Here is a 26,275-nt window from a genome sequence, read left to right as displayed (position 1 = left end):
ATGAGACCCATTTTTTCATCCAATAAACTTTATTACATGCAGTTACACAGTCCAGCATTGTACTAGCATGTAAGCACGACTTCAAAATTCGACACTTTAGTACAAAGTACAACTGATTGACGTAATGCAATTTTCACAAATCTGCCACCGTCACAAGCGCATAGTCTTCCGATCTAAAAAAAAAAAAAAAACCTTGAAATGAAAGATCTTTCTACAAACCACTCATGCATCTACTTAGACAACAGTACACAAGAGCAATACCTGAGGAGTAATACATATGATAATAAAATAAACCATTGCGATATAACAAGAGAAACATTAGCTTCTGTATTTTCTCATCTCATAACACATATCTACAGCCACTCTTTTAGAATTTGTATGTACAGTTTTTGAACTGACATCAACAAAGCACTATAATAATACATACACAGCAATAAATATAATCAGCAAAATTTAAAAAATAATCAATTACACATTGCAGTAACAGTACAACGCTCAAATCAACAGTCCAGAAAGTTCTGCAAGGTTAGGCACTTAAGACTGGAGAGCACTTGCAGCAATCGAAAGTGTTGTTCCAGCGACGGTTTGACATCTTTAACGATCGTAAAGGCAAACGAATCAACGTTGCATGATGATATACATAGATCTGCATCTTAGAAGTCACTGGATCCGCTGACAGCTATAATGCCACAGCCTGAATGCCACGTATACAGTCAACCACGTCAACTTATGTCACTAATGTAAGGCTTTGTACGATTAATGATTATGGTACAAAACCTTCCAAAGCTGCAACCAGACAGTTCATTAAACCATATGCACATCAATATTGCAGAGACAAGATACGAACAATCTTGCAAAGACATGCAACTTTTTTGGGTGGTGTTTGGCCTGGAATATACTCTACGCAAATATGTTAATTTCCAAAACTTCTAGCAACAGCATGCTACTTGATTTCACACGTTTGAAATGAGGGAAGGACAGCTTGCATTGTCAATGTTGCAACAAGGGGTGCTATTGTACCTGTTTACTCCCATTACCTCCTAGTTACTTCCGAATGAGTAAAAGAGTCACTGAATTAATGCTATAAATATTAAAAGGAAACAATATTCAACCTTGATTACCGTACTTAAGCCTGTTAACACCTCAGAATACAAATATTATAAAAAATAATTGAGACTTGATTGAATTTACTTCTCATACATGTCCCGTTTCATATTATAATTTTGATTATTTCTCATAATCGCGACTTAATTTTTTTTGTAACTGCAACAATATCGAATTTTATGACACAATTGTGACTATTTCTTGTAGCTGCAACAGGGTTATTATCGTTAACTAAAACAAAAAACTTTAAAAAAAAAATTGTTCAATGAAATAAAACTAAAATGAAATAAATGTTAGATGAAAAATTACAGAGATAAGTTTAAGCTGAAGCCCTAAAATTACTAATAGCATGTAGGAAAAAAAAATAGTATGCTAAATCATGTGCACGATTTACTAATTCGTTCCCTCGATTTGCTCAATCATGCACATGATTTATAAATTAAGAGAATGAATTAGTAAGTTGTGTGCACGATTTATCGAATTGAGGGAATGAAACAGTAAATGTATGCAAGTTTTAGTATATTGAGGGAACGAATTAGTAAATCATGTGCACAATTTATTAATTATTTTCTTGCATGTCATGTACGGGGCTCCGTAAATCAGAAATAAATAAACACAAATGTTAAATAATTCTAAATTAAACCTATAAATAGTAAGATAATTTTTTTGTATTTTAATTTCAATAAAAAAAATGTTAACTGAAAACATAAAAACAAATAAAATATAAAAATATTAATAAATCTATATTAATACTGTATATAAATAATGCTAAAATAACACTTACGTGTTGCATCTATTTTTTATTACTATAACTTTTCTCACAACTGTGAGTCCTTTTTTTACTTTAATCTGAGATGGAATCAGTAATTTACAGGTTTGCTACTGCTTCAGCAATGCAAGAACACAAGTTACATATGTACAATAGGAAGCCTACAATACACTGACATCTACGTACCTGCGCAGAGTATGTTTCTGGCCTTCAGGCGGATGAAATACTGCTACGATCTCTATTCATAAAACTACAACGCAACCCACATTATAAACATTAAAACAACTCAAGGAGAGTTTCGCATAGTTTGAAGTTTAGTCTCTACCCTATCGAGACTCACATGCTGTTGGGGTTGTAGCAGAGCATGTTGAGCTGCAGGTTCTCGTCCCAGTGTCTCAGGATGATGAAGAGTTGATTGGCCGTGGCTTTGACCGACGCCAGGTCTCGGCCCTCTGGGATGATTTGTTCATTTAGCCACATGCTGGCCTTGGCTGCGATCAGCTCCCACTCGATGAAATAACTGGCCGAACTGTGCTCCAGCCAGGCCAGAGCCACCGCGGTCGCCCACACCATGCCCTCAGTGTCCTGCACAGCCCTTTGTAGGATCCCAGGTGAACTCAGCCAGGGCGTCTCAGCTATTTCTGACTCAGAGCCCCGTCCACTGTCATGCAAAGAGTTGATAGGTGACGGCGGGGCTTCGGTCGATGATAAGCTGCTAAACAGCGAGGGCGCACCCTCCATCCGAGGGCTTCTGGCATTGTATGAGGATGAAGACGTCCGGGACACCATTTCCTCGCATTCGGAGTTCAAGTCCGAGTCTTTTGGTGGAGGCGAGGAGCCATGCTGGACCTCCAGACTCTCGGAGCGCCGGGAGCCGGAGTGGGACACATGGGTAAGGCTGATTCTGTGGCTGGTGAAGGGCGACGTCCACTTCAGCTTGTCCATGGGCACATTGATGGCATCACACAAGGCACTGTCCAACATGAACGCCCCACAGGACAGCTGCAATGACACCTGCAACAGGAAATATAAACCATAATGTCTATTTAATCAGTGCTTAAACATATAAAAAAGCTCAAATGAGCCATTTAGGGTCTTTAAGCATTGTCAATTACATTAGCCTTAAAAATATGCTCTAATGATTTTTCTACGCCTCATCACCGTTTACTTTGAATAATTGCAATGACCCATATATTCTACTCAAATAGCACATCTCATTTAACTGGACACAGATCATGAGATATTGATCATTGTTTGTTAAATGTCAACAGATCTATTACTCACTATACATAGAGAATAGTACTTCTGTGTGCAAGGTGAGTATTGACCAGCTATTTAAAGGTTATGAGGTTATGACAATGACGTCATTAGTGCTAGCTAAGGTTTGTCAGACATTTTATGCTGACCTTTTGAATTGTTGTTTGCAACCCGTTTTGTATATAATGTATATATGTTAACGTGTACAGTAGGTATATAATACATATATTTACACCCTCTCTCTCTCGCTCTCTCTACATATATATATTTAATTATTACTTTCTAAATATATAAATATAGATGCACAATCTTTATATATTAGCTTGGGAATTACTAAACTACTAATAACTGTTTTACTATTATGTTCACAATTCTATGATTCTATATATGAATGTGTGTGTGTGTGTGTATATATATATATATATATATATATATATATATATATATATATATATATATAAAACATGCATTAAAAAAATCAATAGGAGCTATTTCAATTTCATGTTGACTTCAACTGTAAGTTCTGCTAAAACCACAGAGCATCAACATCCTGAAAGCAGAATATTGTGACAGAAACCAGAGGGATGTAGTCCTTGTTGTCATTTTCGCTCTCTCCCACGGAGTTGCTGATTTTGCTCTGCGGCCGGCTCATGAAGCCCCTGGCAGCTTTTGTCAGGAGACGTGTCCTGCTCAAACTCAGCTTGCTAGAGGCAAAAAGAAACAACACCTTTTACTCCGGTTGCCTTACTGTCATCATTAAATGCACAGACACGTCTAAAGTGTGTTTTCTTGGTGAAATCTGCCCCTTCACATCTGTTATTTTGTGTAGTGTGCACACATCTCTGATAGCGCTGCTCCTCACGTTTTGGTCATTAGTACAGCTGACATTTCACTGACAGCGAGAGATAAAACTGTGAAAGAGATTCCAGACACGAAAGGGAAGTGTTTATTTTGGTGTCTAGAGTACCATTTATCTTTTGTTTTAAATTTTGGATTTCTGTACTTAAAGGAATATGAAAGGGATTAGTATATGATCTTTTGAACCAATTATTTATAAAAGAATAATACATTGCATTAACCATTTATTTAGATCACATAAAGCTATTTGTGAATATATCCTAATTAATATTCATGAGCTAAGCCTACATTGTGTAGTGACATCACCACCAAACCCCCAACCCCAAAGCGTCACCCTGCAGTTAATTCACACTCCTCTGATGTTTCTTAAAGTCAAACGCTAATTAAAACTCAAACTGAGTGGTTATGACTACATCCTCAAATTTTTATACTTCTTTAAACTATCCTTTATTTCATAAATTCACTTAAACGCAAGACGTTGAGGCTAGTTGTGGTTTTGTTTTAAAGGAAAATGCTTAAAACAAAACATTTGACGTCAATAGAACAAACATTTGCCTAAAGTTCATTGAATCACACTGACTCGTTTAATAGTAAATGTCAAAAGATAACAGCAAAATTATTATAAAATAAACTTGCACGAAATTGTCGTATTAAAAATAAAATGTATGACTAATGAATGTCTGTCTTCTCTGAGAGTTGAACTCATTACATGCACCAAACAGACTACCAAAAGCAATCAAAATGCAAATTCGACTCATGATTTAAAACAATGGTGCAGGAGCAATGCAAACCACTGAATTATTCATTTGTGTTCTGTGAATTAGAGTGTTTTTAATTGTGTAACTTGATTTGTAGACATTGTTGGCTCTTTCTTTCTATCTACACCCACCTGGCGGAGAAAAGGCTCTCGACTGATCTCTGCGAGGGGTCGGAGGTCACCGACGGACTCCTCTGAGAGGCTGAAAGAGAGAGCAGGTTGGTATCTGATCATGTCTATGGCCCAACACACACACACACAAAATACACTGCACTCCAAGGCAAAGAGCATTCAATAAACTCATCTGTGCTGCTCTACGTCAAATGAATGAATTCAGTAGCTACAAACTTGAGTGATTCATGCTGCTGTGTTTGACATGCTTGAATATGTGCAAGACTTGTAATAACTGAAGTAACCAAGTGAATGCAGACAGATGGAGAAAAAGTACCTTCAGAAGAGCTACATCGTTCCCAGCTGGAGGATGAGGGGGATTTGGAGGGGGATTGAGATGCATTGTCTAGGTCTGTAGAGCAAAGAAGAGTTTTAAGGTGCAGACAGAAGTCCAGCTGAAGATAGCTCATGTCGACTCCAGAAGAGTTTACAATAACATGCACTTTGTATGGCTTTTGGTCATAACACCACTTCTGATTTTAGTAAAAGCAGTATTCTATATATTTTATATATTATAAAATGTAATTTATTTCTGTGATGCAAAGCTAAATTTTCAGCCTCATTACTCTAGTCTTCAGTGTCACATGATCCTTCAGAAATCATTCTGATATGCTGATTTGCTGCTCAACAAACATTAATATTACCACTGTTGAAAAGAACAACGTTCAAAAGAACAGCATTTATTTGAAATAGAAAAATCTTTTGTAGCATTATAAATATATTTACTCTCATTTTTGACAAATGTAATGCATCGTTACTGAATTAATTTCTCTCATAAAACAAATAAATAAATAAATCTTACTGACCACAGACTTATGAACAGTATAGGGTATATTTTGACCAACTTGTCCCCAAACTGATACGGTATTCTCAGAATACTCTGTCATTACATCTATTTTTGTGTTAAAGTTTTCTGGGGGCTTTTGCTTCAGTTTTATAAGCTACTGGATCTCTGGTGAAATTTGACAGTACTGGACTCACAGTACTGGACTGTACACAAACTGTTCAAAAAACAAGCCCAACTGTCACTATTTTGTTATCAATCTTACTGTAGCATAGTGCTGCATCTTCTTGCCCAGGCAAACCTGATTGCGAGCGCCCCAGACCTACAGAGTAACCTCGGGTCTTCCTGCTGCCGGAACGAGAACTGCAGTGCGAACTTCGTTTATGATCCTCCCCTGGAGATAAACAAATAGACAAGGAGTCATTACCATGATCTAATTGTGTGCTTAAGCCAGCAGCGACTGCTTCGTCTGTTTCCCTGCGCTCCTCCCTGTTTTCTTCCTTCTGCGAACAGTATCTTTGACGTAATTATGCAACTGCCAGACCTTGTGAGCACAGATAAATTCGAAGAATGACCTACCAGGATGGCTGTACTCAACGAAGGTGGGCAAATATTCATTGCTGTCCAGATCGATAGGTACAAACGCAGTGTATTTGCTCAAGATGTTGCAGGCTTTGCTCGTGTGGATGGCATAAAGCTGGTACCTTCTCCCAGAACCTACAAGAAATGATATAGTCGAGGGATTTGGTCAGATATTCAAGTAAGTTTTAATATTCGGATTTGACTCCAGTTCCTTACCATGCTCAATCTCACACTCTTTGTTGGCCATGTGTTCAAAGTCTTGAATAATGGAGCTTCCCGCCAGGTGATGGAAGGTTTCGTTCCACAGGTCCTCGTGAACTTTCTCCTCCCGCTCTCGGCCTTTCAGGTAAGGCTGGATGTCAAAGGCCACCTCCCATCTCATGGGCTTCCCGCACAGCAGTCCTGATATGACCGCTTTGCAGTTTCCCTTTCCGTGACTGGTCTTGAATTCCGGCGCGTGAGGATCCTGGGGCGTTTCGACTTCGCAAAGCTGATGCGTGTAGCCATCTGTTCGAAAATACAGAGAAGACAAACATAATAATCAGAGTATTAACAAATGCATTTCCTGCGGAAAACATCAGAAACCAGTTGTCTAAACATGACTAGAGGAACCCCTGTAAAATTAAGGTACATCAGATTGTGTTAAGATGCCATTTTTAGGATATGTTCATGGTTTAAAAACAAGTGCAAATGCCTTAAGCTTTTTAATGTTGAAATTGCTTTAGACTTTGCACATTCTTTTAAAAATGCAACTCTCATGGTGCCGAAAAAGAGTGAGATGTCTGAATCTGAGAATGTGTAGCTGTTTAATATGGTAAGTGACAGCCAATTAGGTTAAATATGTTTTTATTGCACAAAACTATTAGCTGATAGTTGCCATAAAAACCGAGACCTGTGGATTATGAATAATGACAGGATAATTGCTCACAACAGGCAATTTGAAGCCTGTCGGTCTTGAAATGTATTGTTGTATGCTGTTGATTGGTTAAATAATCATCAATCTGTTTTTTGATGAATTCAGAGACATTAATAGTATATTAAACACCAGTATTAACTCAGTAACAGATAAGCTAATCTGAAATCATCTATACATTTAATGGCAACTCCTGTTACCTCACAGTACACACTACAGTTCAAAAGTTGGGGGTCAGTGTGATTTTTAATTAATTAATTAATTTATTTTACTTACATTCATTTTATATATATATATATATATATATATATATATATATATATATATATATATATATATATATTCAGTATGGACACTGTCAAAAATGACAGTTAAGACATTTATAATGTCAAAAAATATTGCTTTTTTTATTAAAATTAATTTCTTTTGCACATTCTTGCACAATCCTAAAAAAAATTATCACAGTTTAGCAAAATTGTTTTCATCATTGATAATAATAAGAAATGTTTCTTGAGATGCAAAGCAGCATATTAGAATTATTTCTGAAGGATCATGTGACACTGAAGACTGGAGGAATGATGCTTGGAGTTTAAACATTTATACTTAGAAGTATATAAATGTCAATAAGGCATCAACAGATGAATTGTTGAGTTTTTACTCCTCACTACACTCAACAAAGGGCAATATGTAGCTGATGAAAAATGTTAGAGGAATACAAAATCAGAAAAATTCATATTCGCGATTACATTTTTTTTTTTTTTCAGAAAAGATTTTACAACTACAACTGATTAGCAGATTCAGGAGTAGTTTCTCAGTCTGTGCTCTCTGGATATTGTTAAGTGCTTCTACGCCCACACTGTGCAGCTGATTATGGGTATTTAAATTACAGTGTTAAAGCTGGCTTAACTCTTAGCTCAAGCAGTGCTAAGATTATAAAGCATTAGAAATTGACGTCTTTGTTCTTATAAAGGTGAAGGACCAACCTGCATCACCAGTGCTGCCTAGAGAAGGGCTGTCAGTTGAAGACCTGGAACCGTCTTCCACGAGATGGGTCTGATCAACCTTAGACTCCCCCTGGAGACCCTCTGGTTGTTGCACTGGAGGTTTGTGAGCAGCTATGGGACGTCCTCTTGAGGACGTGGCACACAGGCTGGCCAACTGTGGCTGTTGGAGAAATGAGTAACAGTTCATTAGTCCTTTTGTACTTGAATTACCTATTTTGAATAATTAAAGATTTTTTTTATGTTTTTGAAAGAAGTGTCATCAATGCAAAAAAATTCAGTAAAACAGTAATATTCTGAAATATTACTGCAATTTAAAAGAACTCTTTACTATTTTAATATAAAATAATTATTTATTCCTGTAGTGCAAAGCTGCATTTTTGTCACCCTTCACTCCAGTCTTCAATGTCGCATAATTCTTCAGAAATAAAACAAACAAACAAAACAAACGTTGTTTTTATTAGTAGTAAACATTTGTAAACATTACTGGGATTTTTTTTATTTTTTTATAATTACATTAAAAAGGATAAATATTCCATGTATATTAAATATAAAAAAATAAAATATTAAAATATACAAATTATTAATTTTATAATATAGAGTTGATTTTTTTTTTGCCAGGTTAACTCAGAAGCACATTTTTTGGTCTCCCGACACAATCTTTTACCCATCAATGTATGGACATGGCATCAGGATAATTATTAATTGCTTGTTTCCTGCGCTAAAGAAAACTCACAGTGCCACAGTAATGGTGCTAATACTAACAACTCTGAATATGTTTCTGTGCCTGCACTTATCATGCAGGTTTCTCATTCTACTTTCCAGCATAAAGGCAACATGTAGTGAAAGGAAATCTCATTTATTCCACCTCATATAGTGGGATTTTATGAACATAATGATTCTTGGAGTCGCTGTAACCATGCCAGTTCCTCCAGCAAATGGATCTCTGTTCACTTGGGTCTAATGGCAGTTTGGTTCATGAAAAATGTATGCCTGCTGAAGAGTTAATAAGGACCATTAAAGTTATTATTGCATGCACTGAGGGGAAATCAAAGACTCTTGTTATTGCCGTAGCTAATCTGTAATATTTCTCATTCCCTTTTTGATCAAATTTCCACGGGCAATTGCTTGCAGTGCAGTGTCACCTGGACTATTGATATCTTCTCCCCTTTCAAAGAGCGTAACATTGGAAATTTCATCATGGCCATCAAGGGTTTTGTTACAGTTGACAAAATAAGTGTCTGGATGTTCAATGTATCTGTTGGCAGGCTGTCAGCAATGTGGAAATATCACTGAACTCATTGAATTTGAGAAACAATGTCATAAAATAGGAGAGATAAATACGGGAAATGTCATTAATTTATTTTGTCAGCCTGCATGCTAAAAGTAATTTTTAATTCCTTAAAAAATAGTATTAAATAAATATTTGTAATAGATATTTTTTAACTCAAGTTGCACATGATGCACATTATAAGATAACTTGACAAATAATGTTACAGGGAACCCGAAATGTTGAGGAATGTGATTACTACCATGAAAAAAATATAGCTTACTAAATAATATTGAAATGTTTACATTATTGAAATGTTATGTGTCAACACATATTTCATTGTTTTTAAATTATGTAAATTAAATTATTACATTTCTACTACAGTACCAACTTGGAAAAAAATACTGCTTTTTAAATCATATAAAAACTAAATACATATTTAATTTTTTATATTAAGTATGCCAATATTCAGACAATATTATAAAACGACTATACGAAAATGAAAAAAAATTATTGCTTATTAAATCATATTTAAAAATAAATATGTTAATGTTTGTTTAATACCATTTAAATAATAACAATTCATTTAATTCATTTGATCACATAAAGCACATTTTTACTAACCTGACAAGGGAGCCCAAAATATTGAGGAATGCAACAACTAACATTAAAACAACTTGCTGATTTAATAATATTTAAATAAATATTTAATTGTTTATACTATTTAAATATGTTCACATTTAAATAATACTACTACTAACATAGAAGAAAACCATTGGTTATTAAATATTTAATTGGTTTATACTATTTAAATATACTAAAAACATATAAGCATCCTTAAGTCTCCTCAGGAGGCCTGATGTAAATGGAGAGGGTTTTCTACTGGCATGCAAGAAATGAGTAGGGTCATCATTATCAGTCACAAAGGATGCACACCTCTCCGTTGGGGTCTTGATTACATATTAATTTGTCTCGAGGTCAGGGATATTTTGGGCCTCATTATTTCAGCCCTGTTCAAACGCTGGCCCATCTTTTGTGACATCCCCCAACCTTTTTTCTCCCACTGGACTCCAAAGGTGCATTTATATTTCAGTGCGTGGGTACGCATCACAAAAGAGTCCACCTGATCACATATTTCCTTTATGCACATTCTTCCCTTGCTTAATCGTCCAGGGAACTGTAATTCATCTTCCACTGGCTATGCAATCTCAACTCTATTTATGTGGATGTGGCGGTAAGAAGATCGAATCACATTCTCATCAGAGAGCTAGATGTGAGTTCAAATAACCCCTTGGAACAATCAGACGAATCCATGGAGCTCTTCTCATATCATAGCAGATGCCTGGGCTATAGCAGATGGCTGGCGAAGGCTGCCTACAGATATTTATTCTAAAGAAAACAACTAGGCAACTTCCTAAATAGAAGCCATCTGCTATTTGTCAAAACACACAGGCACAAAGGGGATTACAGTTACAAATGTCATCTCATCATTTCCAAGTTTTGATGTTTATTGCTTACTCATGATACATATTATAAGATATGATCATTCATGAAAAAGGCACATAATGTTTATGAATCATTTTAGTGAATGGCTTCATCCTAAACTCTCATATGTAGCATAGGATAGCATTTGGTTTGTTTGGATGAGTCATTTGCAAGTCTGATTCATTCTAGTGAATCAATTCGTCCTAAAAGGTTCTTGATATTTCATATGTAGTGTTGGGAAATCGGATTCATTTTAGTGAACTGGTTCATCCTAAATGATTTTATATCTCATTTGTAGTGCTGGAAAGTCTGATTCATTCTAGTGAATTGGTTCTTTTTGAATAGTTCTTTATCCTATATGTTTTAAGTCTGATTCATTCAAATGAATTGGTTCATTTTAAACAGTTCTCTTTCTTTCATGGGGAGAGCGGGGTTGAAAGTAACGTGGGACGAAAGTATGGAGCCAAAAGAGTCTCAATAAAGATAAATGCACACACTTCATTCACATATGCACACATAGGATTCATACATGCACACACATGATTCATACATGCACACACATGATTCATAAATACACACACAGGATACACAAATGCGCACAAAATTTACAAATGCACACACAACATTTTTAAAGCACAGAAGATTCACAAATGCATACAAAATTCAGAAATACACACACAATTCAGAAATGCAAACAACATTTACAAATGCACTCAAGATTCACAAATGCACAGGACAAGATTCAGAAATGTATTTCGGATGCACACACACATATATCTTGATTTACAAACTGCTTGCGGTCTGTGAACTTCACTGCATTTGTGTGTGAATTTTGAGACTCCCCTGACTTGGCTCCACACACAAATGCCTTTTTTTTAAACAGGGAATGATCTGCAACCAATCAGATATCTCCCTTGTTTTAGCCAATCACAAGAATGCACCCCACGTGGGGGATGACCACAGCAGAAATATATCTCTGTCTACAACATTATCTTTTAAAATTATGTTTTTCTGAAAAATTGTACTTTCGCCCCTGCTCTCCCCTACTGTATGTAGTGTTGGAAAATTTGATTATTTCGAGTGAATCAGTTCAGCCTAAATGGTTTGTTTGGATGAGTCATTTTAATGAACTGATTTAAATGTTTTTGAGTTATGTAAAGGTATTTTTGTTGTGTAAATTTACCTGTTCAAGTTTGATACTGTCAACCTAATTGAGTGTTCATTAGTACAAAACCCCACATGGCAAATATCTGCTCTGATCAAATTGGATAGTATATTTTAAGTAATCTATGTAGCTCCAATCAGTGCTTTAAGTGGGCCGGTACGCACCGGTACTTAGTACCACCACTTCCAAATATAGCTCTTGAGCATACCGCCACCTCTCCATGTGCCCAGAACGTGCTTTTAGCTTACCTGTATGTTCATTTGGACATCTGTTTTAATAGAGGTTTTAATCCTTTGCTGCCACTTTTCAGAGCACCCTTCACAATGAATGCTTCCTAATTCCTAGTTCGGAGTATGGAGCGTGAATCATTTGCACTTTGCGGATCATTTGAATCAGTTCGAGAAATCGGAGCTGGTTCGCGAATCATTTGAGTCAGTTCGGGAGTTCGTAGCGGGTTTGCGAATCATTTGAGTCAGTTCGGGAGTTCAAAGCGGGTTCGCGAATCATTTGAGTCAGTTTGGTGATCACGAATCATTTGAATCAGTTCGGGAGTTCGGAGCGGCTTCGCGGATCATTTGAATCAATTCGAGAGTTCGTAGCGGGTTCGCGAATCATTTGAATCAGTTCGGGAGTTTGTAGCGGGTTTGCGAATCATTTGAGTCAGTTCGGGAGTTCAAAGCGGGTTCGCGAATCATTTGAGTCAGTTTGGTGATCACGAATCATTTGAATCAGTTCGGGAGTTCGGAGCGGCTTCGCGGATCATTTGAATCAATTCGAGAGTTCGTAGCGGGTTCGCGAATCATTTGAGTCAGTTTGGTGATCACGAATCATTTGACTCAGTTCGGGAGTTCGTTACGGGTTCACGAATCATTTGAATCAGTTCGGGCGTTCGTAGCGGGTTCGCGAATCATTTGAGTCAGTAGCTCTTTCTAAGAGTATTTTTTCAAAATCCTTTTGCACATTTTATCTATGTTCAGTAGTTCTTTCTAGCTCAAGCAAATCCTATTTTGGGCCACTTAAAGCACTGGCTCAAATGTACTTAGTTACTTTTTGTTTGTAGCTTGTAGTACACTGTAGTTTATCAACTTCAAATTATGTTAAAATATTAACACAGTCGGAAGCTCAAAGTAGGCATTTCCGATGACTAAAGACACATTTTCAAACATATCTTGCAATGGAATAGCACACAAAATCATGCATAGTTAGAAACTTTTATTTGTGTAGCACATGTTTTGAGCCTTATGGTTTAGCATTTACCAACCTGGTAGTCCATTTTCCACTGAGCTCCATGGTCAGGATGTGTCTGTCCAATGAGCTCCTGGACTTTTGCTCTTCTGAGAGGGTTTTTGCCCACCACTGAGCTGGGGTCACTGGGGGTGTAGGCCTTCTTCTCGGGGTTGTATTCTACAATCTGATTGGTGCTGTAAGCACGTCTTCTTGAAGAGTTGGCTGTGTCAGTTCCTGTGCAAAACAGTTCAGTTCACTTTCACTCCTAGGAATAGTTCATACAATAATGAAAATTGACTTTATGGTACACATTTCTGATGTATAGAGCTGTATTTTACCCATAATGTCTTGCTCCGTAGCGATAGGACTGCTCTCAGACATGTTCTCCTGGCAACCGTCAAACGGCGAGCCAACTTGATTGTCCCTGTGCAGCCCCTGACCTTCAGAAGAAACCTTCCCAGCATCCTCCTCTTGAGAGTGATAGAACACTGAACTGGCCGACTCGTTGGAGCGCATCATGCTGTATCGTTTCCGCTTGTCCTGTTACAGCAGAGAAAAGAAATCGGAGAGCCTGGGAGCTTCTTGTTTTGCCTTAAAATCTTTATTTGCATAAACAAAAATTATATACTAAAAATATATTACTTAGTATACAAAATCCTGTGTTTTCACATATGTGACCTTATAATTTATAAAAATGTAGTATTTTCAGATAATTATTCTAAATATCGCCTAAATAAATAAACCCTAATCATGTAAATTCTACATGATACCAAAATACAGTATTTAAAATACTACTACTAATAATAATAATTATTATAAATAGTAGCACAAAAATATAGTATAATAAATACATAAACCATTGTTGTTTTTATGTGATATTATATGAAAAGACCATATATTTTCAAATAACAACAATATTATTTATCTAAATAATATTAATAATACAACAATGAAAGTACATATTCATAATTAATAATAATTAAATTAATAAATATAGATTATTAAATATTTATAGATAATAATACTTTGTTTTTAATAATAATAATAAAAAAAAATATATAGTATAATTATTACAGGGTAAGTGTTATGTTTTTAGTATATATTTGTATACACATACATGTATATATTTAAGAAATATATGTTATAAATATTTATATAAACATATATGTCTGAGATATGTACATATAAATATAAAACACACATATATGTATGTGTGTGTATTTATACATAGTATATTGCAGAACAATGGATATTCATATACCTGTATGTGTGTGTGTGTGTGTGTGTGCGTGCGTGCATGTGTGTGTGTGTGTATTTATACATAGTATAATTGCAGAACAATGGATATACTGAAGGATGGATGGATGGATGGATGGATGACTTACTGATTTGGGGTTGGAGTGATATCTGGAGGTATCACAGACCACGCTGTAGCCAATCAGCCGGTCCCCAGGGAACAGACAGGTCATCCCGACTGGAGAGAGCAGGATCTCTTTTGTCTCTGGATACAGCCACTCAATGGAGATGTCAGTCAGCACTGAGGTCATGGTCTTCTTCAGTGACTTAATCATCTGCCGAAGAAACAAATAACAGCCTGGTCAAACACTACCTAGTGAAATCAATCAAGAGAGCAGAGCCTATGGAAATAAAACAGGGAAAATATATAGATGCTAGTCTTAAACACCAGGGAGAGAAGGAGAAAATGTTAAATGTGCTGTCAGCTTTTATCATTATCCTTATTCATGTTTAACTAAACAAAACAAATTGTAAATTGCTCATACAATTGGACACTCAACAATTTACATGACTGCTGTAATTACTTTGCAGTGACATTCAAAATAGCAGGCTGTTGCACTGGAAGATAAACATGTCAAAGGAAATGAGGACCTTGGGCTGCAGTCGTTCTCCTTCTGCCAGGAACTCAGCTGTGCCTCTGGAAACGGCGGCCAGTCCTAAAACCAGCCTCCTGCACACACCCTGACCTATCCCGAACGTGTAACACCTGCCATGAAGCAAACACACACACACAGACACACGACAGGTGCGGTGAGTCTGTGAAAACATCAGAAGAGCATAATGAAGAAACTGCATCTCTACTGGGTGAAGCTCTGCCAGACAATATCAGTTGAATTCTTGTATTGCTTTATTAATTCTGGTACTGGCAAGCATGCTGTCAGAAAGCCAGAAGAAATGTATTCATATTGTTTATTGTAAATACAAAAAAAAAGTTAAATAAAACTACGGAGCCCGGCACATGATATGCAGGAAAAAATAGTGGGCTGAATCTTGTGCACGATTTACTAATTCCTTCCCTCACTGTACTAAAACGTGCACACAATTACTATTGCTTTCTCTCGATTCACTATTTCGTTCACTCAATTTATAAATTGTGCGCACAATTTACTTATTCGTTCCATCGATTTGCTAAATCATGCGCATGTTTTAGCAAATCGACGGAACGCAATATTAATCGTGTGGACGTTTTAGTACATTGAGTGAATTAATTAATTAAGTCGTGTGCACAATTTATTTATTTTTTCTTGCTTATCATGTGCGGGGCTCTGTATATAACTAATACAAAATAAAACTATTTTTTTCTTGATTCTTGACTTTGAACTATTTCAGTGAACTTGTCCCGATGCATTCTGAAATTTCCTTACAATCTGGCAAAAAAAAAAAATAAATAAATGCTTTTAGCTACGCAAGCTCAATGTTTCATGTCATTGTATTCTGCGATGTGCACAACATCAGTAAAATGTCACCACTGACACCGATTTAAAGTATGAATATGCTGTCTTACTACAGCGCCTATAATGATGCTTTAAAATGCTGTCTAGGTAGGCAGCTCACTAACTGATGTATCGAAGTTATATTTTTGAGATTTCTACAATCTCGATTTGAACTAGTAAAACATACTAGCTCTAATACACAGCATCTGAAGGCAAACAGTAGTAATTGACGATGAGTGACCTTCAGTACATCTGCGGCTCACTGTGCGAGATATGAGAGAACAGGGAACACATCTGTCTATTTACTAAAGTGTGGCTGGGCAATCAGATCAGCTTGCAGAGAAAGATTCTTCCCTAACAAGCAAAGAAAGCCGGGTAGTGTAACAGAAGTGCAGCAAGTCACATTTGTGATTTTTCTCGATCGTCTGTGGAGGGCAAGTGCTGTTTAAGGCAGTAAATTACACCACGGCTTCACTTCCCAGCCATTGTGTGTCTATAGTACTGCAGGAACGGCTGTTGAAACCCTCAGGTTCTTCCATTCATTTGAAAGAAGCTATTGTAGCATCTGTTCTTGGAGGACTCTCTGAGGTGAACGTCTCGGCAGGTGATAAATTGACTGGAAGCCTTGTGGAAGCAGCAGAGTGCGGAAACAAAGCATGTGAATACTAGCCGCGTTATGGCTAGAGCGGATCTAAAAGGATTAGACGGAGAGACATCAATTTACTGTTTCTAGCGGCTGTGCTGATCTCATTATGATCTTATTACCTGAATAGTTCTGCAGCTCTGTATCCTTGAACCTCTGATATTAAAGGATTAGTTCACCCAAAAATGATGAGTCATTTAATCGACAGATCATTCCAAAACCTTGGGCTTTTATACTTGGAAAATAAAATTGGATATTTTTTTCAACTGTTCAGGCTGCTCTTTTCCATATAAATGATAACACATTGTGATCAGGGGCTGGTAAGCACCAAAAAGGCACCATATTAATCCATAAATATAAATGTGTGATTTGAGCACTATGGTATAGTCCAAGTTGTGATACTGCATGCTATTCAGTATGATCTTTTATTTATTATTTAGCATATTCTGCAGAGCTGGTTCACACAAAAATGATTATTCTGTCATAATTCACTCACCCTTTATTCAGCAAATTCTCCAGTTACATTTATGTCCTTAAGTATATTTTGGGGAATAATTGTAAATCCATTAAAAAAAAAACAACAGCAAAAAAAAAAAAAATCAGTCACAGTTTGATCTGATCTGACAGAGTTCACAATCAGTGCTGTTATTATTAACTAAAACTAGAATTAGAAATTGGAATAAAGCAAAAAAATTTGATCCAAAACTTAAACTTATACCATACAAAACTTTAAACTTATTCAGAAATAAAATAAGTTTAAGTTAAAGTAGAACAAATTACCAAAACTGAAATAAATAGTTAAAGCCAAATAAAATAAAATAAAAAAACATAAAAAAGCACATAAAATTACTAAAACTTAAACTAAAATTAAAAGATAAAAAAAAAATCAAATTCTAGATATAAATGATTACAATACACGTAATTAAACAAAAAAATTCCAAATGTCCTAAAATGTCCCAAATGTTTTGATTAATACATTAGCACAACCTTTTAATTACACAGTCACATATAAAAAAGCAACAGCACATTATACATTAGAGCATGGCGCTAGCAACACCGAGGTCAAGGGTTCGATTCCCAGGGAATGCATGAACTGATAAGATTCATGCATTCCTTAAATGAACTTGCTTTGGATAAAAGCATAATCTGCCAAATGCATGAATGTGAATGTACAAACACTGACCTGGTGAACCTAGCGTGGCTGCGGAGTAGCTCAATAACCTTCCCTGTGTTACTGACGGCTCCGTCGGTCAGGAGGAAGAGCAGGCGAGGATGACCTCTCTGCATGGGCTGCCGTAGGATCCAGTTGAGAGGAGCCAGTATGTTTGTACCACCCATGTCAGCACGGATCTTCTTCACATGCTCACAAGCCAACGTCAAGCTCTCCTGTGAAATAAATAAGGTTTGTTAACAATTTTGAAGAAGAATAAAAAAAAGGTTAATCAGTATTTTTATCTTGTTTTGTTCTTTGCCATATCTACCATATCTAAATTTAAAACAAGACATATTTTCTTAAGAAACAAATATGTTTAAGATAAGACAATACTTTATTATATTTATATATAATTCTTTATAGTCCACTTTCAAACCTTTTCAAAAACCTAATTTCGTTAGATTTATGCTTAAAAGAAAAAGAATACAACTATTTGTTGCAGAGATAAAGAAAAAACCTACACTGTCTTTTCTAGTGCAAATATCTAAACATTCTTAAATCAATATACATTTACTTCAGAATAAAAAAAAATAAGTGACTTTATGCTTAAAGCTGCAGTAGGGAACTTTTGACGCTCTAGCGGTTAATAAACAGAACTGCTTGCTTCTTGCGGAAGAACATCGTAGCCGGAACTACTTCTCTCTGTTTATGTCTATGAAGAATCACAAAGGTACTGGGTTACTCCGCCGCGGTATCCCCGAAGCAATCTAAAATAGTCTGAATATAAACACTTATTATAGGTGCACCCTAGTGATTCAGGACAAGCCAAAAACACGGTTTGGAAAATGGATTCATGGTGTACTCGATTATTATGTTCATTTTTCTACATTTTGAACACAAACAAAGTTACGGACCGCAGCTCTGATTGGTTGTTTCTTACCGGGAGCGCATGACTTTCTGCAAATGACAATAGGACCACTGGGAGGAGCCAGAGGAGCTTGATTTTTTCACAGATTATCTGTCTCATATTCTACTGTCAGGACATAATGACAGGTTTAATAAATATGTAATTTTTGTAAATAATATTTTTGTAAATATTTTTTTACAAAAGTTCCCTAAAGCACCTTTAAAACAAGAAAAAACATCTTCCAATAGACTAAGAAAAATAAACATGCTGCTTATTAAATTAATTTTTCTTATCCCACCGGCAGATTTTATTTTCTTGTTTTAAGCATTAAGTCACTTAATTTTGCTACATTTTACAAAAACAAAACTTAATACTTGAAATAAATAGTCTTCAAGTAAACATATTTTGATTCATGAATATTTAGATATTTGTACTGGAAAACAACACAAAATACTGACAAAGGTTTTTTTTTTTTTTTTTTTTTTCAGTTCAAAAAAGCTTAAATGATGTGCTGCATGACTGGAAGTTCATTATATAAACCCAGAGCTTTTCGACTGGAAAACACAAGCACTGATCCTCTGGACAGTAACTGCTGATCTAATGAGGGCAGTGAGTGTGGACTCTGACTGCGGGTGACTAACCTCATTGTAGCTCTGACTGGTGGCAAATAGTGTTTTGAACTTAGATCCGAAGCCCACTATGTTGAATAAGCATGCTGGGAAAAGACTTTTCAGAATCACCACCATTGCGTCCTGTGAACGCACAAAAAAAGGAAGAGGTCAACGTAAATGATTCTGCATTACTCATAAAAATAAAATAAAAATTGGTATATTATATAAATATCTATAAATATATTAAAATTTAAAAGCATATACATTTAAATACAGCTGTATTTTTCATTACTCATCCACAAAAATATTAAGTGTTCATGTGTTTATATTTAGGGTTTATATAGTTGCTTATATATACCGTATTTTCCCGACTATAAGTCGCACTTTCTTCATAGTTTGGCTGGTCCTGCGACTTATAGTCAGGTGCGACTTATTTATCAAAATTAAATTGACATGAACCGAGAGAAATGAACCAAGAGGCAACATTACAGTCTCCAGCCGCGAAAGGGCGCTCGAGCAGCGGCTGGAGACTGTAATGTTTTCTCTTGGTTCTTGGTTCTAAACAAATGCGACTTATAGTCCAGTGCGATTTATATATGTTTTTTTTCCTCATCATGACGTATTTTTGGACTGGTGCGACTTATACTCAGGTGCGACTTATAGTCCGAAAAATACGGTAATGGTTCACACCGAGATGATATCATTCATTGCATTTGATACACTCTTAGTGCTTTAATAACATATTACAGGCATTAACAAAGATTACAGTCATTTGCCATTTAACAATGCTTCTTATGTAAAGCAACTCTCATTAACCTAATAACAGGGTTAAATGCCGTAACCATTATAGACACTGAGGGTGACATGGTTCCCCAAATGTTTGGATTAGTGGTCGATCGCTAATGGCATTTCAACTGTGTCATCCTGGCTTGGATTGAACCAACAATCTTTGATAACAGACCTGGGAGACATTAGCACCACAATTATACTGGTCAGAAATCATCTATAGTAGAGATATCATTAATAATGCTGCGTCTCGACAGATACACAGCAGGTACAGCGGCGAGTAATTAGCATGAGGTTATAATTGAGTTTGTAAATAGAAATGAAATATGAAGAAGAGTTATAGCAATTTCACAGGTTGTTGTTGTTGTTGTTGTTTATTATAATTTTTTTACAATGATATGGTATGAATTAATTAAGAAACTAATCACTAGTTTTGTAAAAAAAAAAAAAAATTAAAAAAAAAGGTTATCTTCACCAAACACTTCCTCACAAATTTAAACAGAACTTGACACATAATGAGAAAAGATACTTATTAAAAGCATAGTTCAACCAACAATTAATATAAAAAAAAACATTGTTTTTGTTTGTTTTTCTGATATAAATATAATAATAATTTTCCCCATGCAATTACAAAGAATAATGTGTTTTGAGCTTCAAAAAGACTGAAAGGAACCATAAAGTATAATAATTTACTGAAAAAAGTTTTTGTGAGAGTTATATCTTTTGAGTCTAATATAGTCAATGAATCAGCTGATCCAGGTCACCAAATGTATCTGAATGATTCATTCACGAGTTGCACTGATTCAGTTCTTGAGGTCTGCACTCTAAATAATGATTTAAAGGAAAGTTCACACGAAAAATGAAAATTTACTGAAATTTTACAGCGTTATTATAGATTGATATTTTGTCCAGAAGTGACAGTTTAAAGTTAAAATTCCTTTAAGATTTTTTCCTAGTTAACTGATTGACTGGAGTGGTGTGGATTATTGTGATGTTTTTAATCAGCTGTTTGGACTCTCACTCTGACGGCACCCATTCACTGCAGAGCATCCATTAGTGGACAAGTGATGTAAAGCTGCATGTTTCCAAATCTGTTCAGATGAAGAAACAAACTCATCTACATCTAGGATGGGCTAAAGGTGAATACAAATTCAACACATTTTCATTTTTGGGTAAATGCATAGTAGAAATGACCATAACAGTTCCAGAAACAGTCCAAAATGTCTCTGTTTGGTGTTCATTCAGCCAATATGTTAATTTCTTGGTGAACATATTTTCAGTGATGCTTTCAGTGTTGTTAGACACATCTACTGTTGTCCTCCTCCAGCCCAGGAGGGATCATGATGGATATATGACATTTCAGCATGGAGCAAGTCTTCTTCACGGTCAAGGATATTCTGGGAAGGATATTACCGTTAGAGTGACCTGAGCCTTTACATTGGAGCAGTTTGATGTCTGTGGTCAGAAGGGGAACATCCTCAATCAAAACCACAGTGAGACATCGCTGGCTCACCCGTCACGCTGCAGAGCCCCGTCAACAGTGAACACGTGCACACGTGCTCTTTCACAGCGCACAAAATATCCAATCTCAGCATGGAGACTTCCCTAGTTCAATTATCGGACCTGCTGTTCAATGCAACAAGCTGGTTATTTCATCACAAAACCCCTTCAGCAGGCAGCTCAGAAGCTCTGGCTCGATCCAGAACTACAGAGCCACATAATGGTCAGTAAAATAATGTAGCAAAAACGATTAAAACAAACTAACTACATGTTTGTTTCAGCTTTTAGGAAATTAAATATCTCAATGTGTACACAGTTCAATAGTTTGGATTTTTTATTTATTTATTATTATTTATTTTTTTGAGGTTGCAATCAAGCAAAAAATACAGCAAAAAGAGTACTTTTTAGAAATATTACAATGTAAAATTAATGTTGCCTATTCATTGGAATATATTAAAAAAATCTAATTTATTTCTGTGATGCGCAGCTGAATTTTCAGCATCATTCCTCCAGTCTTCAGTGTCACATGATCTTCAGAAATCAGTCTAATATGCTGATTTGCTGCTCAAGAAACTTTAGGATTGTTTGATGAATATAATTTTCAAAAGAACAGGATTTATTTGAAATAAAAAAAATATTATATTATAAATGTATGTACTGTCACTTTTAAACAAATTTATGTAACCTTTCTGTATCAAAGCATTAATTTCCTCCTAAAATGTTTTAACTGACACCAGACTTTTTGATCGATAGTGTATTTACTCTTAAACAGTTTAGATTCAAAATGTTTATGCAAAGGTAAAAAATTAAGGCATGTTTCTCACACTTTTTATTAATCTTAATAAGCCATACAAAAGCCATATGGGACCTTAAGTGAACATTTCACTCAGTTCAGTGAACATATTCAAATGATTTTGTTACTCAGGAAGTTGAATTCAGTGACTCTATTAAAACATCTCTGTCTTAACGCTCACATTGTGAGAACAAGAGAGTTGCAAGACACAAAACAATAAAGTATTCTGAAACATGATGGTTTAAAAACATAATGGACGAAAAAAGTGCATTAAAATTACTTAAACTTCACAATCTTGTTAAATTTGAGATCTTAAGCAAAATCATTATGAATATTTTGTGAATATTAAAGAGATTGCCCATGTTGCCCTGCCTATTGTTTAGATCTGTTTAGGAGTATTTTCACTGAATCAATATTGTGGATAGAGGACTCATATTTTAGCCAGTGGTATCAGTTTAAAGTTAAAAGTTAGTTTTTTACAAACACACAGCTTTTCACAAGACATTAAATGCTGGACTGGAGTCATGTGGATTATTGTGATGTTTTTATCAGCTGTTCAGACTTTCGTTCTGACGGCACCCATTCACTGCAAAGAAGCGATGTGATGCTATATTTCTCCAAATCATCTACATCTTGGATGACCTGAGGGTGAATACATTTTAAGAGATTTTTTGGGTGAACTCCCCAACCCCCATAAACTTCTTAAAACCATCCAATCGGACTGAAACCGCTAAACACATGGGTAATCCGTGTCATCATTAAATAAGCACTGCTGTGTGTATATAAAAACCTGTTTCCATTAACGGTTATTAACACAACTGAAGCACTTTGGGGTTTTAAACTGCTGAATAAATTAGGATGTCATCAAAAGTTAATGAGCATTGGGAGTGAGGGGCAGATTTAGTTTAACACAGAAACACAAGCATCCTACCTTAACTCGATTGATTTTGACCCCACTCATGCTTCCACTGCGGTCAATGAGGAAGATGAATTCCCCCTGGATGCTCCGCAGGTCAGAGGTCGTTGAGCTGAGGTATGGGCAGAAGTTCAGCATGACCACTGGGTTGTGGAGGATGTCTTTATGGAGCCTCTTCCGAATGATGTCCACCTACACACCACACACCAGCCAGGGAAAGAGCCATTACCGAAGGTGATAATAAAAAAAATGCTGGTGAATCTCTCAAAAACATGTATATATATATATTTTTTTTTTTTTTATGAAGAAAATAAAGCATTTTTTCCGAACATTAAGAGATGTTTTTTTATTTTATTTAAAATAACAAAGTACAGCAAATATGACTTTTAGAACTGAAAGATATTATATATAACTTTTTATAACAGTATACTTTATAGATAGCAATGAATATGATGGCCAATAATGCGTCGTCAAAATCTAAAATAGTAATTTTTGGCCTATTTTACATATTACTATATACTCACAATCAAAAAAAAATCTGTATACAAAGATAATAATATGCAAAAAAATATTAATAAAATATATAATAAATATAAACTTTATAAAGTATATTTTATTTGTGTATATGTTTGTGCGTGTGTTTGTAAAAGCTTTTGTGTTTTTTATTTATATCTAAAAATGACTGTGTGTGTGTGTGGGTGTGTATATGTGTGTATATATATATATAAATATACATTTGTGCAAAAATGCACTCCAAATATTAGTATTGTATATATTAATGACATAAATTATATGTACAAAAATTATCATTTAGATATAACTTTTATTGAGATGACCCAGGAAAGAAAGAACAGGAAAATAAATAAAGAAGAAATAAACCCTTCACAAATAATGTGGATGATAATAACCTGGAGGTTGTGGATGCAAACTGTTCAGTGAAAGGGTCAGAGTTCGTTGTAAGATGGGAAGTGTGTGTGCAATGTTTCAAATCCTGTGCACTTGACAGAGTTCAAGCTCACCTGAGGGACGCCAATTAGCCTTACTGTGAACTGCTCTGAAGAAAGAATCTCAAATGAGTGATGTTTCTCAACCACTTTACATCATGGTTCAATTTGTTAGCTCACTCTACATTAAATGACTTTTCTCAGAAATCTGCTGTCTCCCTGGCTCGCTCTGCTGGAAATAGCTTTCTTCTACATACACACGTCTTACATCAACAGTCTTGTACAAAACTGAGCACAAATATTGTCTTTTCCATTCTATTTTCCAAATTCAGATTCAAATCTCCTTTTGTGTTCAGTAACACATAAATGATAATTTTCATTTCCGTTATTCAGTGTCATTCTGCTCAAGTCAGCAAATGACTGATAGAGCTCGATATTCATAAGCACGTGATACTATGAGCCAAGATCATTATTTTGAAAATCTTTAATGGTTTACAAATTCCCCTCTCCTGATCTAAAGATTTAATTAAAGGAGCACACGCCCCAAAGGAGGTGAAGTTAACTCTTATTTCGCTACACGGTAGGTAGAAACACTATGGACTCAGCCGAAGACCTTTGATGGTTTCCATAGAAACATCTCTTCACTGCAGATGATTTTAGGGCTGAATGTTCTCTCCCTCCTGTTGAGGAAAAGCACTCACTTAAAGATGCAATTGAAGCTTTGCGCTGCTAAGAAGCATGGATCTGTGCAGACATTCCTACTTAATGTAACTACCTCCTGAAGCGACAATTAGCAAGAATAGGCAACAGATTTTGCATTAAATAGGTAACTTTACAAAATTTGATTTCACACTTGATTTTCAGTATGAGTGTCATTAGGCTTAATCTAACAGCTTAGTGTTAAAAACCCTGAATATTTGAGAGAGTGACTGGATTCACAGACAAAGAAGTGCACGGAAAAGTTCAGAAAGAATATATAAACTACCATTTAAAACTTTGCGGTCAGTAAAATTTAAAAAAAAAAAAAAAAAAAAAAAAAGAATGCATTAAAGTTATCAGTAATGACAATATAACAGATTAAGATTCTTTTTCATGAAATGATTTTCTTCACTGACAAGAAGTTCTAAAAAGTGAGACAACCATAGTTTTTTTGAACAAGGAAACCACAGTTCTTTTTTACATTCATAATATTACAATATATTTTTCTTAAAAGAACACTGTTCTTTTGAACTTTCTATAAAAAATATACTTCTGAAAATTCAGCATTGCATGACAATAAAAAATAACATTTAAAATGTATTTAAAAAAGAAAGATGTTATTTTAAATTGTAATAATATTTAACAATATTACCGTTTTTTTTTTAGTTTTTTGTATTTTTTTGTATTTTTTTACTGTATTTATGATCAAACAAATTAGCAAAACAAACAAAACTTGTAAACAACCCCAACATTTTGAATTGTTCAAATGTATAATAAAAAATTATAATTACTGAAAAAATAAAAATAAATAAATATACACACAGACACACACATTCAATAAATAAATACAAAAACAATATTTTTTAAATTAGACACAATTTACTGAATTTGACTGGATGGAAATAATTCAATCACAGTTTTATCATTTTTTTTTTAGGTTTATGTATCTAAAAGAACTGTGGTTTCCTTGTTCAAAAAACTATGGTTGTCCCTTAACACTTTTAAGAACTTCTTGTAAGTGAACAAAATCATTCCATAAAAAAATCTTAATCTGTTATATTACATGCTGGTTTGCTTATGAACTTCTCAGTCACAAAAACACATCTTGAGCACATTATTTCAAACAATCACCACTTTCTGTGCAGTTTATGATCCTGGCAGCAAAATAATATTTTTGCTAGACTTGACCAATAATACGTAGTGTGAAAAAGTAGCACAAGACGAAAGCGTCATAGTGTTGTACTACTTGTT

At 35.2% G+C, this 26,275-nt stretch overlaps 1 protein-coding gene across 1 annotated transcript in view; it reads right to left on the bottom strand.

Moving 5' to 3' along the window:
• Positions 1 to 2,082: 2,082 nt before the first annotated feature.
• LOC113065694 (von Willebrand factor A domain-containing protein 5B1-like) overlaps positions 2,083 to 26,275 on the bottom strand; it is a 34,654-nt gene continuing 10,461 nt past the window's right edge. The window contains exons 8-22 of the mRNA XM_026237160.1: positions 23,397 to 23,573; positions 19,417 to 19,527; positions 17,899 to 18,101; positions 15,231 to 15,345; positions 14,729 to 14,914; positions 13,682 to 13,883; positions 13,378 to 13,577; positions 8,179 to 8,359; positions 6,499 to 6,789; positions 6,280 to 6,417; positions 5,966 to 6,094; positions 5,194 to 5,262; positions 4,878 to 4,947; positions 3,708 to 3,834; positions 2,083 to 2,887 (exon numbers count right to left, since the gene is read on the bottom strand). Of these exons, the coding sequence (XP_026092945.1) occupies positions 2,210 to 2,887; positions 3,708 to 3,834; positions 4,878 to 4,947; positions 5,194 to 5,262; positions 5,966 to 6,094; positions 6,280 to 6,417; positions 6,499 to 6,789; positions 8,179 to 8,359; positions 13,378 to 13,577; positions 13,682 to 13,883; positions 14,729 to 14,914; positions 15,231 to 15,345; positions 17,899 to 18,101; positions 19,417 to 19,527; positions 23,397 to 23,573 (2,877 nt within the window). The 3' untranslated portion in view covers positions 2,083 to 2,209. The remainder of the gene's footprint in view (positions 2,888 to 3,707; positions 3,835 to 4,877; positions 4,948 to 5,193; positions 5,263 to 5,965; positions 6,095 to 6,279; positions 6,418 to 6,498; positions 6,790 to 8,178; positions 8,360 to 13,377; positions 13,578 to 13,681; positions 13,884 to 14,728; positions 14,915 to 15,230; positions 15,346 to 17,898; positions 18,102 to 19,416; positions 19,528 to 23,396; positions 23,574 to 26,275) is intronic.

Source organism: Carassius auratus, chromosome 48 (genome assembly GCF_003368295.1).
Source record: "Carassius auratus strain Wakin chromosome 48, ASM336829v1, whole genome shotgun sequence".
Lineage (NCBI taxonomy): Eukaryota > Metazoa > Chordata > Actinopteri > Cypriniformes > Cyprinidae > Carassius > Carassius auratus.
Note: the sequence above shows the minus strand (reverse complement) of the source record. Positions and strands in the feature narration are given on the sequence as shown.